The sequence below is a fragment of the Rhinoraja longicauda genome, chromosome 21, assembly GCF_053455715.1.
Source record: "Rhinoraja longicauda isolate Sanriku21f chromosome 21, sRhiLon1.1, whole genome shotgun sequence".
Classification (NCBI taxonomy): domain Eukaryota; kingdom Metazoa; phylum Chordata; class Chondrichthyes; order Rajiformes; family Arhynchobatidae; genus Rhinoraja; species Rhinoraja longicauda.
In genome coordinates this window covers 27,672,644-27,689,993 of record NC_135973.1, presented here as the reverse complement: position 1 = coordinate 27,689,993, position 17,350 = coordinate 27,672,644, and the positions used below count along the sequence as shown (strand labels likewise).

General features: G+C 45.6%; 1 protein-coding gene across 1 annotated transcript; it reads right to left on the bottom strand.

The window, feature by feature from the left end:
* Nucleotides 1-378: 378 nt before the first annotated feature.
* On the bottom strand, nt 379-13,881 carry LOC144603808 (WW domain-binding protein 2-like). Its single transcript, XM_078417515.1, has 6 exons — nt 13,823-13,881; nt 9,155-9,263; nt 8,919-9,057; nt 7,026-7,118; nt 3,539-3,694; nt 379-392 (listed from the first exon to the last, which is right to left on the bottom strand). The coding sequence occupies exons 1-6, from the start codon at nt 13,879-13,881 to the stop codon at nt 379-381; spliced, it is 570 nt and encodes a 189-aa protein (XP_078273641.1).
* Between the last annotated feature and the right edge of the window lie 3,469 nt (nt 13,882-17,350).

Genomic DNA, 17,350 nt, shown 5'->3' with positions numbered 1-17,350 from the left:
ACATCAGCCTCTCGTCTCCAGCTCTCAGCAAATTTAGTTTCGTTTATTATTGTCAAGTGTACCGAGGTACAGTGAAAAGCTTTTTCTTGCATGCTGTCCAGTCTATAAAAGACTATACATGATTACAATCAAGCCGTCCACAGTGCGCAGATGGGCACAAAGAGCTGGAGTAACTCAGCGGGTCAGGCAGAGTGCCTGGAGAAAAGGAATAGTTGACATTTCGGGTCACCGAAACGTCACCCCTTTCTCCAGAGATGCTGCCTGACCCGCTGAGTTACTCCAGCTTTTTTGTGTCTATCTTCGGTGTAAAGCAGTAAAGCAGCATGTGCATTTCCTTCCTACACATAGTGTACAGATACAGGGTAAAGGGTATTACGTTTAGTGCGACAGATCTGAGAGGAGATTAAGAAGAGCACACTTAGTGTAAGAGGTGCTGCTGTTGAAATAATGATTTAAAAGAGTGGGGCGATTGTAATGGATGATAGGAGATCCTCTTCTGGGACCAGCATGCAAAGGGTCGCCTGCCTTCAGCGCCATCTTGGAATTGCAAAATAAACCAAGTCTTTCGGGGTACCCACCGAGATCTTCTCTTTGAGACTTTAGACTTTATGCTTTAGAGATACAGCGTGGAACAGGGCCCTAGGCCCGTACACAAGTGCTATCCTGCACCCTAAGGACAATTCACAATTTTGCCGAGGCGAATTAACCTGCAAACTGATACGTCTTTGGAGCGTGGGATGAAAGCAGAGCACCTGGAGAAAACCCACGTGATCACAGGGAGAACGTAAACTCCGTCCAGACAGCACCTCTAGTCAGGATCGAGCACGAGTCTCTGGCACTGTAAGGCATCCACTCTATCGCTGCACCACTGTGCCGCCCTGTATGGGTTTTTGGCTACTGAAGACTCCATCTCCCCTTTAACTGTTAACTACTCGAGCTGGGAACCATTCTCCTTAGTTCTCAACATTAGCCTCCTTCCACCTGGTCTCTGGGCTACAAAGTTGGCCATTTATATTGTCAGCTCCAGTTATTTACCAGGCCTTGTTTACATCCACTAGGTACTTACTCCTGACCACTTCATATATTTAATGTATATGATCACAGGGATAGTGTTCTTCTCTCATTTTCCATCCTCCTTGAGTCTTTTAGTGTTTTTTGTTTAGTCTTTCTGCTTCCAGAGTTACGTACTTGGGTTGGGGTCATTAACATTTACACCCTTCTGAAATAAAATGAGAAAATGTTGCTAATACTCAGCAGGTCGGGTGGCACAGTCTCACAGCTGGTGGAGCCGATGCCTCACAGCGCCAGAGACTCAGGTTCGATCCTGACCTCAGGTCTGTGTGGACTTTGCACATTCTACCTGTGACCACGTGCGTTTCTTCCAGGTGCTCCGGTTTCCTTCCACATCCCAAGGACGTGCGGGTTTGTGGGTTCATTGGCCTCTGTAAATTGCCTCTGGTGTGTTGGGAGCGGATGAGAAAGTGGAATAACTTAGAACTTAGGGCGGCATGGTGGCGCAGCGGTAGAGTTGCTGCCTTACAGCGAATGCAGCGCCGGAGACTCAGGTTCGATCCTGACTATGGGTGCTGTCTGTACAGAGTTTGTATGTTCTCCCCGTGACCTGCGTGGGTTTTCTCCGAGATCTTCGGTTTCCTCCCACACTCCAAAGACGTACAGGTATGTAGGTTAATTGGCTGGGCAAATGTAAAAATTGTCCCTAGTGGGTGTAGGATAGTGTTAGTGTGTGGGGATCGCTGGGCGGCGCAGACCCGGTGGGCCGAAGGGCCTGTTTCTGCGCTGTATCTCTAAATCTAAATCTAAATCTAAACTTGTGTGAATGGGTGATCGATGGTCGGCATGGGCCTGGTGGGCCGAGCGGCCTATTTCCATGCTGTATCCCTAAACTACTAAATGGAGTTAATATTCAGATCGAAAACCCTCCGTGTTTAATATTAACAGTTGTGATCTAAAAGACTTTGACAAAAAGACTGTAAGTTGTTCGCTGAAGAACATTTCCACCTTTAAAAGTAGGTCAATTTTTAAACAAACCCCTGTCTACAGAACTCTTGGTTTCAATTATCCTTTGTGAGATGATGTTGATATTCAGAGGGGGCGATCCTGCGTTGACTCTGTTCGGAAAGTGAGGAGGTGGATAACAATTATTATATTTAAATGCATAACAGTTTAGTTTAGTTTAGTTTGGTCTAGAGATACAATGCGGAAACAGGCCCTTCGGCCCATCAAGCCCACGCCGACCAGCGATCCCTACACATTAACTCTATCCTTCACACACAAGGGACAATTTACAATTATACCAATCCAATTAACCTACAAATCTATATGTTTTTGGAGTGTGGGAAGAAATTGGAGATCCTGGAGAAAACCCACACGTGCCGCAGGGGGAAACGTACAAATCCTGTGCATGGTCAGGATCGAAACCTGAGTCTCTAGTGCTGTGAGACAGCAATTCCACCGCTGCACCACTGTACCACCAAGTTCAAGTGAAGGAGGAGATCTGTAAAGTTGGCCCTTTTAAACAAAACTAAACTACGGGTAAGAACAATGATGAAGCAGGTACTGTTGGCAATCCTGACTTTGATCTTTCTTGCTGTCCGTGTGGAGCTTCCATGTCCTTCCTGTGACCGTGTGGTTTTTTCTTTGGGTGATCTGGTTTCCTCACACACATGTGGTAGAACAATCAGGGTTTGCTGGGCTCTTGGACAGCTTGGGCAGCTCACACCCTAGCGGCATGAATATTGACTTCTCTGACTTCAACCCCCCCTCTCTTCATCCCTCCCCCTTCCCAGTTCCCAGTTCTCTGACCATTTTATCTCTGCTTGCTTTGTTGTCACCTTCTCCGAGCTAACAATGATCTATTCTACGTGTTCCTTGTGCTCATCTCTTTTACATTAGACAATAGACAATAGGTGCAGGAGGAGGCCATTCGGCCCTTCGAGCCAGCACTGCCATTCAATGTGATCATTGCTGATCATTCTCAATCAGTACCCCGTTCCTGCCTTCTCCCCACACCCCCTGACTCCGCTATCCTTAAGAGCTCTATCTAACTCTCTCTTGAATGCATTCTTTTGATGACATCTTTTGATGGATGTCTCACTTTCACACCTTACCCTTCCTTATCTCCGTGTCGCCCTCTCTCCCCCGACTCTCAGTCTGAAGAAGGGTCTCAACCCGAAACGTCACCCATTCCCTCTATCCAGAGACGCTGCCTGTCCCGCTGAGTTACTCCAGCCCTTAATGTCCATCTTTGGATCCGGAGAGCAATAGTCGGGGAACGGGATTGATAGAATCGGTTTGAGACTCAGCATAGTGTCAATAGTCCGATTAGCTTCCTTCCATGTTGTGTGGAATTATGAAGAATGAAACAAAATATGAGAAGGTCATTGTAGAGTTATTTTTGGGTGGGGGCAGTGTCTGGAGAATAACCAATGACTTTTCTGCAGAAGACTGAGAATCAATAATCTAATCTATATAATTCTAGATTCCAGTAACGAAAATATGTGACAAAAGGTAACAGTACCTGGCATAGGAGGTGATGTGGGAGCATATGCATAGCCTCTGCTGTCATTCATAGCTGGACCAGCATTTCTAAGGAAGTTTTGGTTTCTTAATGGTACAACGCGGATCGTTTCATAAACGTAGACCACGGGACCGTAAGATGAAACGTTCCTTGATGCTGCAAGGACAAATTAAAATTGAGATCAGCAGTGTGCTGATATATTACGTGCTGTATCAAAATACTATGAGACAACATCTTAGAGTAAAATATTCCTTCAAATTTCACGGCTTCTCATGAAGTTGATATATATATATATATATATATATCGGTGACATCAAGCGCAAACTGGATGATCGTTTCGCTGAACACCGATGCTCAGTACGCCTTGACCGACACGATCTCCCAGTAGCCAAACATTTTAACTTCCCCTACCCATTACACTGCGTTCCTTTCTTTCCTGGGTCTTCTCCACTGTCAGAGTGAGGCCACACGCAAATTGGAGGAACGGCACCTCATATTTCACTTGGGCAGCTTACAAACCAGCGGTATAAATTTAAGTTCTCTAATTTCAAGCAACTCTTGCATTCCATCTCTCTCCGTCCCTCCCCCACCCCAGTTGTCCTGCTAGTTTCACTGTTCGTATCCCTTTGTTCTCACCTCTTCACCAGCCAACAATGGGCCATTGTGGGCTCCACCTTTCCTGAGTCCGGTGCCGGCTCTGATTTGTTCTGTATCTTTTCATATCTCTAGTTTTCCCTCTCCCCTGACTCTCAGTCTGAAGAAGGGTCTCGACCTGAAACCTCACCTATTCCTTTTCTCCAGAGATGCTGCCTGTCCTGCTGAGTTACTCCAGCATTTTGTGTCTAACATGAAGTTTATGTTTTACTTTCTTAAAAGTGCCAATATCCAGTTTTGGGGAGCATTTAAGATAAATGTGTTTATCTTTATAACTTTGAACAACTGGATGCTCTTAGAGTCATAGAGTCATAGAGTGATACAGTGTGGAAACAGCCTCTTCAGCCCAACTTGCCCTCACTGGCCCACATGTCCCAGCTACACTGGTCCCATTTGCCTGTGCTTGGTCTATGTCCCTCCAAACTTGTCCTATCCATGTCCTAACTGTTTCTTAAACATTGGGTAAGCCCCTGCCTCAACTTTCTCCTCTGGCAGATTGTTCCATATGCCCATCACCCTTTGTGTGAAAAAGTTACCCCTCGGATTCCTATTAAATCTTTTCCACTTCATTTGAACCTATGTCCTCTGGTCTTCGGTTTCCCTTCTCTGGGCAAGAGATTCTGGGCATCGACCCGATCTATTCCTCTCATGATTTTATACACCTCTATAAGATCACCCCTCATCCTCCTGCGCTCCATGGAATAGAGACCCAGCCTATTCAACCTCTCCCTATAGCTCAGACTCTCTAGTCCTGGCAACATCCTCGTAAATCTTCTCTGAACCCTTTCAAGCTTGACAATATCTTTCCAAAAACATGGTGCCCAGAATTGAAAACAATATTCTAAATGGGGTCTCAGCAACGTCTTATACAACTGAAACATGATCTCCCAACTTCTGTACTCAATACTCTGACTGATGAAGGCCAATGTCCCAAAAGCCTTTTTGACCACGACTCGACCATCAAGGAACCATGCACCTGTACTCCTCGATCCCTCTGCTCTACAACACTCCCCAGAGGCCTACCATTCAATGTGTAGGTCCTACCCTTGTTAGACGTCCCAAAACGCAACACCTCACACTTCTCTTGCATACTTAGTAGATCAGTCGCGGCACAAGTATCAGTCGTGTGTATAATGGTATGTGGTTCATTGACTGGGCTGGGATCCTGATTCCTGGACGACTGATGTGGGGATATGAGATGGAATGATACCATGGGAAGACACGGGATAGCAGAGCTGCTGCCTCACAGCGCCAGAGACATGGGTTTGATCCGGACCTTTGATGCTGTCTTGTGCAGAGTTTGTACATTCTCCCTGAGACTGCGAGGGTTTCCTCCCACATCCCGAGGATGTGTGTGGGTCTGTAGGTTACTTGTCCTCTGCACATCCTCCTTCGTGTGTCGGGAGTGGATGAGAAAGTGGGATAACATAGGACCAGTTTGAATGGGCGGCCGATGGTCAGCATGGACTCGGTGGGCCGAAGGGCGTGTTTCCATGCAATATCCTTCAATTGGATTCAAGTTGAAATAAACTGGAATGGAGAGGCAGTAGACAATAGACAATAGACAATAGGTGCAGGAGGAGGCCATTCGGCCCTTCGAGCCAGCACCGCCATTCAATGTGATCATGGCTGACATTCTCAATCAGTACCCCGTTCCTGCCTTCTCCCCATACCCCCTGACCGCTATCCTTAAGAGCTCTATCTAGCTCTCTCTTGAATGCATTCAGAGAATTGGCCTCCACTGCCTTCTGAGGCAGAGAATTCCACAGATTCACAACTCTCTGACTGAAAAAGCTTTTCCTCATCTCAGTTCTAAATGGCCTACCCCTTATTCTTAAACTGTGGCCCCTTGTTCTGGACTCCCCCAACATTGGGAACATGTTTCCTGCCTCTAACGTGTCCAACCCCTTAATAATCTTATACGTTTTGATAAGATCCCCTTTCATCCTTCTAAATTCCAGTGTATACAAGCCTAGTCGCTCTAGTCTTTCAACATATGACAGTCCCGCCATTCCTGGAATTAACCTAGTGAACCTATGCTGCACGCCCTCAATAGCAAGAATATCCTTCCTCAAATTTGGAGACCAAAACTGCACACAGTACTCCAGGTGCGGTCACACTAGGGCCCTGTACAACTGCAGAAGGACCTCTTTGCTCCTATACTCAACTCCTCTTGGCCAGGATCAATGCTGTTTGGAAAGCTACTGTTCTGTCCAGGTGTGATTCCTTCTGTCTAACTGCTGGGGACAATATGTGAGTCAGGACTCTTCATTGTGGCTTTATTTTTTGTAGGATACTGTGTCTGGGAAATGCCGTGGGAAATGTTTGCTGTGTCAGTGGTGCTGAATGAAAGGAAATTGTCGGTGTGTGGAAGTGGGAAAACCTCCCCAAATATTTAATGGCACGAATAGTTGTAACGAAAAAGCCAGTCTAATGTTTCACATGTAACCATTGTCAACAGCAACCCATTCCACGTCATGCCCTTGAGGGACCTTAGATGTTAGACTTTAGAGATGCAGCGCGGAATAAGGCCCACGTCCCACCGAGACTGCGCTGACTAACGATCACCCCGTACACCAGCACTATCTTGCACACTCGGAACCATTTTATATTTTTACCAAAGCCAATTAACCCACAAACCTGTACATCTTTGGAATGTGGGAGGGAACCAGAGCACCAGGAAAAAACCCACAGGGAGAACGTACAAACTCTGTACCGACAGCACCGGTAGTCAGGATCGAACCCGGGTCTCTGGCACAATTAGGCAGCAACTCTACCGCTGCGCCACCGTGCCGCCACTGTGCCGGCCACCGGTATCTTTCCCATTGCCTACCGGGATTGGCTACTTGGACAACCGCCTTGGCAAACTCAACCGCTCCTCCAGAGTAGAACGTCAGCCGGAATGTCGCTTTTCCTTCCCAGCCACCTGGTTGGAAGACAAAACCGTGAGAAATGGTTCGTGATGCACAGCTCAACTAAGAGAAATCACTGGTGGTTCCTTCCAACAGTTTCAAACCTCCACGGCTTGCACAGCCTGCAGTTTTTAGTTAGATTACAAACTGTTAACAAAATGACACATGTTGCTGGAGTCACTCAGCGTGTCAGGCAGCATCGCTGGAGAACATGGAATAGGTGACGTTTGGGGTTGAGACCCTTCTTCAGACATGGAAGGTCACCTATCCATGTTCCCCAGAGATGCTGCCTGACCTACTGAGTTACTCAAGCACTTTGTGTCCTTTTGTGCGTTAACCAGCATCTGCTGCTATTTGTTTCTACGCATTACAAACTATGGCCGCCCATGCATATCCTATACTGAAATGACTGTTGGCGTATGATGGACATTTCCTTTGCTGGGCATTGCATGTACACACAGAGTCAACATTTTTTTCCCAATACTGTTTGAACTTTCCACAAGATGAGGAACTTGATCTTGAAGTGGAAGACCAGCTATGATTGGCCATGACCTTCCTCCTTCTACGAATGTCCTTCTCCCATGTAGGGTCATTATGGATATCCATCCCCGATGTGCTGTCTCCGTGTAACCCCTTCCAAACTTTACTTCAGTTGGACAACCAGCTAAGAAATCTGTGTTAAACCGACCATTGACTGGGCCCTTTCTCTCATGAGAAGAAGAACGTGCCAAATCATTATCATGGTTAATCTGGTGGGAAGTTCCTGGCGTGTGCCAGTGGAGTCGCCAAGGGAGGGCCCGGCGGCGGTCGAGGACAGGCCCCCATTGGGTGCCGGATGTTGGTTGGGCCCGTGGTGGGAGCCCTAGGGTCCTGCAGAGGGCGCCGATCGGTCGAGAACATACTGCCGAGAACAAGAGGGACCCAACTGGAGGGGGGCGGGGAGGGGGGGCACCAAGAACATTGGGGACTAAATGGAATACTTTGTAACTTTGGCACCCTACCTGTATATCTGGTGACTCTTTGCATATGTGTATGCAAAACAAAGAATCTCACTGTGATAATAAAGTATCATTCAAAGGTATCGTTTATTCATTCATTCATTCATTCATTCATTCATTCAATCAGGATCGCCATGTTTTTTGGTGCAGATTTTCATACAACATGCAAGTATGCCATTTAGCCCATCAAGTCTTGTGCTAGCCTCAATAACAATCCCACCGAACCCATCCGCCCACTTATTTCCTTGTATTCCAGTCTCTCTCCTATACCCATTAACTCCATCCCGATTGTCCTGTCATCAGGCACACTTGTTTGGAGTTTGTTTAGAGATATAGTGTGGAAACAGGCCCTTCGGTCCACCGGGTCCGTGCCGACCAGCGATCACCCGTTCACCAGCACCATCCTATGCACTCGGGACAATTTCCAGAAGTCAATTAACCTACAAAACCTTCACGTCTTCGGAGTGTGGGAGGAAACTGGAGCACCCGGAGAAAACCTACCCGTTCACAGAGAGAACATACTAACTCTGTACGGACAACACCCGAGGTCAGGATTGAACCCTGAACTCTACCGCTGTGCCACTACTTGACTCAATTAACCCGGCAACCAGCCTGTGCTTGGGATGTGGGTTCCAGAGAAACCCTTGGGGTCAAAGGAAGAATAATCAAACTCCACGCAGAGATCAGGATCAAACCCAGGTCACTGGCGATGAGAGGCACGTTGATCATGAACAGTTTGAGAAAGATCCGTTTCCTTGATTGCTAAGAATCTCTAGTGCCGTAGTTTTCAAGCAGCACAATTGCCTTGCGTCCTACCTTCAGGCTGAGCGGTTATCCTGCCCTTGATATAATTAGCGGAGAATACCCCCTGCTCAACATTAAGTCCTTCAATGAGTTGAAATGGCAGTGAGAACGTTTTCAGTGGTTTAGACTGATCTTTTGACAAGAATATCACCTAAGGAATAAAGAAACAGTGTTGATAGCCTGAGGAGTCAACTAAATCAATTGTTTTGGTTGATTTGGGTCAAAGGAATGTGATTAAGAATACCTACCCTGCGAGGAGTGAGAATAACCTGCCCTTTCCTTTTGCCTTTCAATATATCGGGTATTTTATCCATATCGTGGATTGTCAGCTGGACATCTTTGTAACTCAATAGTACACTGTAAAGATCAAGCATTTAGTTACCTTACAATTCTACGAAATGGTTACAATGCTATTACTGTCTGCCCTCATTATTACAGACCTCTTTATAATGGATTCCGGTTAACGTGGACAAAATATGTTGTAACCGAGGTGTCCATTCATATCGTGAACAAAGGGTTTGTTTTAGACTTTAGAGATGTAGCGTGGAAACAGAATCTTCGGCCCACCGAATCTGATTCGGCCAGCGATCACCCCTGGTACTTACACTATCCTACACGCTAACACTATCTTACACGCTGGGGACAATTTACAATTTTACCGAAGCCAATTAACCTATAAACCTGTGCGTCTTTGGAGTGTGGATGGAAACCGGAGCACCCGGAGAAAATCCATGTGGTCACAGGGACAACGTACATACTCCGCACAGGCAGCACCTGTGGTCAGGATCGAACTGGGTTTCTGGCGCTGTAAGGCAGCAACTCTACCACTGTGCCACCTTGCCGCCCTATGTCCTCTGTCTATTTCCCTCCGCAGATGTTGCCTGACCAGCTGAGTTACCTCCAGGGTTTTTTTTCCACATAGCTCTGCAGTTTCCATATCCCAGAGGTGTGCAGGTTTGTAGGGTAGTTGGCCTCTGTTTGTAATCATGTAAAGCCTTTACACTGACTAGATACCATACAACAAAAATAATAGCTTTTCACTGTACGTGACAATAATAAATTAAACTTAACTGAACGATCGTTAAACATGGAAATAGTTTGAACGGGTGATCGAAGGGGTTGGCATGGACTTGGTGGGCCGAAGGGCAGGTTTCCATGCTGTATCTTTAAACTAAACATAGTGGTGTTACTTGTGAACATAGAGCTGGGAGTGGTGACTACAGTGATTGTGACACCATTGGAGATGTTTGTGGTAGAATATTAGTAGCTTCTTTGTTCCATTTCCCTTCTACAGGGTGCTGGAGACAAGTTCAGCTTACATACTGATAGCCCATTTAACATGTAGGAAGGAAGTGCAGATGCTGCTTTACGCCAAAGATACACAAAATGCTGGAGTAACTCAGCTGGTCAGACAGCATCTGTGGAGAATAGGAATAGGTGACATCTCAGGTCGGAACCCTTCAGTCTGAAGAATGGTTCTGACCTGAAACATCGCCTATTCTTTTTCTCCAGAGATGCTAAGTTACTCCAGCAATAGACAATAGACAATAGACAATAGGTGCAGGAGGAGGCCATTCGTCCCTTCGAGCCAGCACCGACATTCAATGTGATCATGGCTGATCATTCTCAATCAGTACCCCGTTCCTGCCTTCTCCCCATACCCCCTGACTCCGCTATCCTTAAGAGCTCTATCCAGCTCTCTCTTGAATGCATTCAGAGAATTGGCCTCCACTGCCTTCTGAGGCAGAGAATTCCACAGATTCACAACTCTCTGACTGAAAAAGTTTTTCCTCATCTCAGTTCTAATGAAAAAGTTTTTCCTCATCTCAGTTCTAATGAAGATAGACAGCATTTTGTGTCTATCTTCGATATCCCATTTAAGTCTGGTTATATCTGCACAAACATTGATAATCTAAATTTAAGGCTCTGATGGAATGTCTTGCTCCGTTTTCTTGTAGTAAAAGTCAGTAAACTGCTGAAGAATCTGTTATAAAGGTGTATCGCAGATAATTAAACATAAAATTAATTTTCAAGGACTGAAAGATGCGTTGCCTTTTCTTGGTTAACAGAACATACAGAAGTGACACAAAATGCTGGAGTAACTCAGCGGGTCAGGCAGCATCTCTGGAGAAAAAGAATAGGGGACGTTTCGGGTCGAAACCCTTCTCCAGTCCGAGGAAGGGTTCCGACACGAAACATCACCCATTCTTTTTCTCCAGAGATGCTGCCTGACCCGCTGAGTTACTTCAGTATTCTGTGTCTATCTTCGGTGTAAACCAGCATCTGCAGTTCCTTCCTGCACATACAGAATTGACAATCGATTGACAATTTCTTTGGGGGGGAAATGGCTTGAGTGAGCAAAACGTAATTAATTATCTTAAGATCATTTTGACTTGGCTAGATTAAGGAAAGTGATAGGTGAAGGCAGAAGAATAATTACAAGGCATATTAAGATTCTGAGATCATTGCTGATGTAAGACTGAACAATTACTGAGGACATAGTGATGGAGTTCTGACATCACCTGTTTAGATCTACACTGTATGTCTCCAGGTGTTGCTATCATTGCTATGCAAAATGATCACACTGAAAGTGAGTAAGTGGTTCAGTCTCTGAGCTGGAGACTGAGTAAGGATGTTTAGAAGGGAGGGCATTTGTTTCTGTTAATGGAATAGATCGTATGTTAGTACAGCCATGCTCATTCACATATCAGGGTGGTGCAGGGGTAGAACTGCTGCCTTATAGCGTCAGGGACCCAGGTTCGATCCTGACGATGAGTGCTGTCTGTACGGAGTTTGCACGTTCTCCCCGTGCCCGCATGGGTTTTCTCCAGGCGTTCTGGTTCCCTCCCACACTCCCAAGATGTACAGGTTTGCAGGCTGATTGTCTTGGCAAAATTATATATTGTTCCTGTTGTGTGTAGGATAGTATCAGTGTGCAGGGATCGCTGGTCGGCGTGGACTCGATGTGCCGAAGGGCCTGTGTCCGCATTGTATCTCTAAACTAAAGTTGCGAACACATGCTTGCTCATTCCTCATGTGACCTCTTGCCCAGTGTGTGAGATCTGTCAATCCTTCAGTGTGGGCAGACACATATCCATTGTGATATGATGTTTGATGTGATGTTATCAGTGCGTCATGGCAATGAATCATAAACAATAATCTGCCTCCACATCAAGATAGTTCACTCTAATTCTGCATTAATCTTTAAACGAGAAGCTCTTGAAGTTGAGGCTGCAAGAACAGGTCAGAACAATAGAATGGACAGACAACATTTTGGTTCCGGACCTTTCGTTAGATGCTCATTTCAGAGCTTTCCAGTTTTGTGTGTCTATTCTATTCCCTCCACAGATGCTGCCTGACCCTCTGAGTTCCTCCAGCTTTGTTTATTGTCTAAGATTCCAGATTCTGCAGTTTCATGTATTTCCATGCTTGTTGTTAACACATTTGTAAAGTACACATGGCTGTTCCATCACTGAACACTAAATTTAGAAATTCCATTCGTTTGATGGGATACAATTGTGAAAATAGTCATAGTTATTCACTATATAATCAGGAAACAGTCAAAGCACGACCTGTTCAACCTACTTTTTGACCAAATACGTGGGGGAGGTGGCAGTATGTTAATAGCATAAAGAATGGCCAAAATGAGTGGAAATGGCAGGACAAAGAAAACATATGAGAGATGAACAGAAATTTCTCCTGGACTAAAGGACACAAAGTGCTGGAGTAACTCAGCAGGACAGGCAACATCTCTGGAGAACATGGATACACGTTGCACCATGTTCTCCAGAGATGCTGCCTGACCTGCTGAGTTACTCCAGTACTTTGTGTCTTTATGTGTATAAACCTGCTCCTGCAGTTCCTTGTTTCTACAACCACCTGGGACAATCATGAACAGGTCCCCTGAAAGGCATTGTATAATTTCTACAACAAACCTCACTTTACTTAATCTGTACTTATTCATTGCGAAAATGTTATCAAAGCAAATCCAACCGGGTTATGGAGCAAAGGGGAAGATACTGAGTGCAGAATATAGTTCTCAGCATTGTAGTGCATGAGACGCAAAATACTGAAGTAACTCAGCGGGACAGGCAGCATCTCTGGAGAGAAGGAATGGGTGACGTTTCGGGTCGAGACCCTTCAACGGGTCCACTTTGTCTAGTTATTTCTAAAAAGAGATTATTTGGCCATTATCTCATGGCTGATGTGGGAGATTTCAAGGCACAAACTGGCTGTTGTGCTTCCTATAGTACAATAGTGAGTAAACTTGAAGAGTTTTTAGGAAATGTTTAATTAAATACCACTTGAGTATTAAGCAGTTTTGAACATTCTGAACAGATACGAAAAGTTCTTAGTAGTTGCAATCTTTTCTTTCTAAAAGGTTTCAAATACCTTACAGCATTTTGTTACTCTTGCATTACAGACAGCAAATAACCAAGTAACCCTTACATTCCCTCTCTCCACAGCCAACAATGGAGCGTTATGGGCTCTACCTTTCCTTGATCATCGCTGCTGTCGTTGATTTGTCCTTGTGCATACCTTTCATTCATTTGTTCTTTGCACCTGTTCATATCTCTAGTTTCCTTCCCGCCTGACCCTCAGTCTGAAGAAGCATCTCGAACTGAAACGTCACCTATTCCTTTTGTCCATCAGATGCTGCCTGACCCGCTGAGTTACTCCAGCATCTGTAATTCCTTGTCACACAAATAATTATTTGATAATTTCCCTAGAAATTCAGATTAAATGCTAACTCTTTCCCTTGATTTCATTTGGATATGTCAGATCTCTCTTCCTACATTTCAAATACGTTAATACTATTAAAAGCTACAAAACCAGCTTAGGGGCACTGTTTAATTTACAGCACATTTGTGGGTGTCAGTTTCTTTATGACAACTCTTAAATTGTTTGATCTTTACCTTTCATGGTTGTCTAGTACTAGCTTTCCATTCTCTACCTGAACTGTGTTCAACGCCATTTTCTCTGTTTCTCTTCAAACTCCACACATATTTGATTGTGTTTCCATTGTTTGCTTTTTCCTGGGGGTTTTTTCCTTCTCTTTTGCTTCTCCTTTCTCTCCTCTACCTTTCACCTCCTCCCCTCCTTTTGCTTATTTCTTTTTGCCCCTCTTACATATCTCTCTCTCTCTCTCTCTCTCTCTCTCTCTCTCTCTCTCTCTCTCTCTCTCTCTCTCGCTCTCTCTCTCTCTCGCTCTCTCTCTCTCTCTCTCTCTCTCTCTCTCTCTCTCTCTCTCTCTCTCTCTCTCTCTCTCTCTCTCTCTCTCTCTCTCTCGCTCTCTCTCTCTCTCGCTCTCTCTCTCTCGCTCTCTCTCTCTCTCTCTCTCTCTCTCTCTCTCTCTCTCTCTCTCTCTCTCTCTCTCCCTCCCTCTCTCTCTCTCTCTCTCTCTCTCTCTCTCTCTCTCTCTCTCTCTCTCTCTCTCTCTCTCTCTCTCTCTCTCTCTCTCTCTCTCTCTCTCTTCTTTTTCTCTGCTTTTCTCTCCCTTTCAGCAAAGCATTGTGTCATAATCAGTTACAAACTGGTATGTCACCAGCCACGTATAAAGCAGTAAAGGCACTTTGGCAATTTTGTGGTTTCAAAGTGAAATAAATGTACTGAATTTACTTCTGTTCCTGAGTAAATAATCGATGGCCACAGTTATGCTCAGATGAGAAATGATAATTTTTGTGGTCTTTAACATGCATTAAAACATGACAGTCAGAACGGGTGTCAGGGGTTATGGGAAGAAGGCAGGAGAATGGGGTTAGGAGGGGAGGGATAGATCAGCCATGCTTGAATGTGCAGGAAGGAACTGCAGATGCTGGTTTAGACCGGATTGACACAAAAAGCTGGAGCAACTCAGCGAGACAGGCAGCATCTCTGGAGAGCACTTCTGTCTCGCTGAGTTACACCAGCTTTTTGTGTCAAGCCATGATTGAATGGCGCAGTAGACTTGATGGGCCGAATTGCCTGATTTTGCCCCTATATGATTTTGACCTTATGACCTCTCTTCCCAGGGTGGAAATGTCCAATACCAGAAGGCATAGCTGTGTGATAGGGGGAAAGTTTCATGGAGGGATGCCGGGTAACTTTTTAGATTTAGACTTAGATTTAGAGATACAGCGCAGAAACAGGCCCTTCGGCCCACTGGGTCCGCGCCGCCCAGCGATCCCCGCACATTAACACTATCCTACACCCACTAGGGACAATTTTTTTTTTTTAGCATTTGCCCAGCCAATTAACCTACAAACCTGTACGTCTTTGGAGTGTGGGAGGAAACCGAAGATCTCAGAGAAAACCCACGCAGGTCACGGGGAGAACGTACAAACTCCGTACAGTACAGCACCCGTAGTCAGGATCGAACCTGAGTCTCCGGCGCTGCATTCGCTGTAAGGAAGCAACTCTACTGCTGCGCCACCGTGCGGCCACTTTTATTTTACAGAGAGAGAGAGAGGTCATTGTCAGGGGCGGTGGTGGAGGCAGATACAATATGGAGTTGAAGAGGCTTTTGGATCGGCACAAGGCAGTATGAGGAACAGAGGGATATGGATCATGTGCAGGCAGACAAGATTGGTTTAACTTGGCATTATGTTCAGCACAAACATTGTGGGCCGAATGCCTCGTTCCTGTGCTATTACGTTCTATGTTCTAAAACATAAATTTATTGTGAATTTGAGATTGTTTTTGCTTTTATATTGTTAAATACAGAGAGTGTAAATGAGATGTGCCAGAGCCAAATTTTTCACGCAACGAAACACAACTCAGTCCCATTGCAAAATGCCACCCGTCCACGTCCTCCAGCAATGCTGCCTGAACCCCATGGGTTACTCCAGCACTCTGTGTTTTATTTTGTCAACCAGCAACTGCAGTTCCTTGTTTCTTCATTCTCCCAGTGAACGTATCTGGTAGAAAACAGAAGAATATGAGCATGAGGGGCCCTGCAATCCCTTGAGCCTGCTTTGTCTTTCAACGTGTAGGAATGAACGGCAGATGCTGGTTTATACTGTAGACGGAGGCAGAAAGGAAAGCTCTACAGCGGGTAGTCCATAGAGCTCAGAGGGCCATCGGAACACAGCTACCAGACTTGGAGGGCATCTACAACACACGATGCCTCAGAAAAGCCACCAGCATCCACAAAGACTCTTCACACCCCTGCAACAGTCTGTTCGAACTCCTTCCATCGGGCAGACGATTCAAGGCCTTCTATGCCCGCACCTCCAGACTCAGGAACAGCTTCATCCCCAGGGCCATAGCTGCTATGAACCGGTCCTGCTGAGCCGGATGGCCACAACGCATAGATCAACTTGCACTTTACCCTGTCCAAAACTGTTACAACTGTTCGTTTCGTTGGGTTGCTGCTGTCTAAATTACCTAAATTAGTGCATCGTATGGGAGGCGCATTCCCAATCTCGTTGTACCCCTGGGTACAATGACAATAAAGATATATTGTATTGTATTGTATTGTAGACAGACACAAAATACTGGGAGTAACTCTGCGGGTCAGGCAGCCTCTTTGGAGAAAAGGAATAGGTGACGTTTCGAGTCTGAAGAAGGGTTCTGACCAGAAATGAAACGTCACCTGTTCCTTTTCTCTACAGATGCTGCCTGACCCGCTGAGTTACTCCAGCATTTTGTGTTTGCCTTTCAATGTGATCGCCTAATGAAGTATTTCATTGTCACTTGTTAATCTTATCTTATGTTTGGACAATAGACAATAGACAATAGACAATAGGTGCAGGAGTAGGCCATTCAGCCCTTCGAGCCAGCACCGCCATTAAATGCGATCATGGCTGATCACTCTCAATCAGTACCCCGTTCCTGCCTTCTCCCCATACCCCCTCACTCCGCTATCCTTAAGAGCTCTATCCAGCTCTCTCTTGAAAGCATCCAACGAACTGGCCTCCACTGCCTTCTGAGGCAGAGAATTCCACACCTTCACCACTCTCTGACTGAAAAAGTTCTTCCTCATCTCCGTTCTAAATGGCCTACCCCTTATTCATTGGCTTTCTTCACTGCCTGCTGTACCTGCATGCTTCTTTTCATTGACTGATGCACTAGGACACCCAGATCTCGTTGAACTCCCCTTCCTCCTAACTTGACACCATTCAGATAATAATCTGCCTTTCTATTCTTACTTCCAAAGTGAATAACCTCACACTTATCTACATTAAACTGCATCTGCCATGTATCCGCCCACTCACACAACCTGTCCAAGTCACCCTGCAGCCTTATTGCATCTTCCTCACAATTCACACTACCCTCCAGCTTAGTATCATCTGCAAATTTGCTAATGGTACTTTTAATCCCTTCGTCTAAGTCATTAATGTATATCGTAAATAGCTGGGGTCCCAGCACCGAACCTTGCGGTACCCCACTGGTCACTGCCTGCCATTCCGAAAGGGACCCATTTATCCCCACTCTTTGCTTTCTGTCTGTCAACCAATTTTCTA

Coding starts and splice junctions, on each gene's coding strand:
- LOC144603808 (XM_078417515.1), bottom strand. CDS start 13,881: ATGGCGTTGAACACAGTTCAGGTAGAGAATGGAAAGCTAGTACTAGAC. Junction 9,058..9,154: donor TTATTCTCACTCCTCGCAGG/GTAGGTATTCTT, acceptor TTTATTCCTTAG/GTGATATTCTTGTCAAAAGA. Junction 3,695..7,025: donor TGTCCAAGTAGCCAATCCCG/GTAGGCAATGGG, acceptor TTGTCCTTGCAG/CATCAAGGAACGTTTCATCT.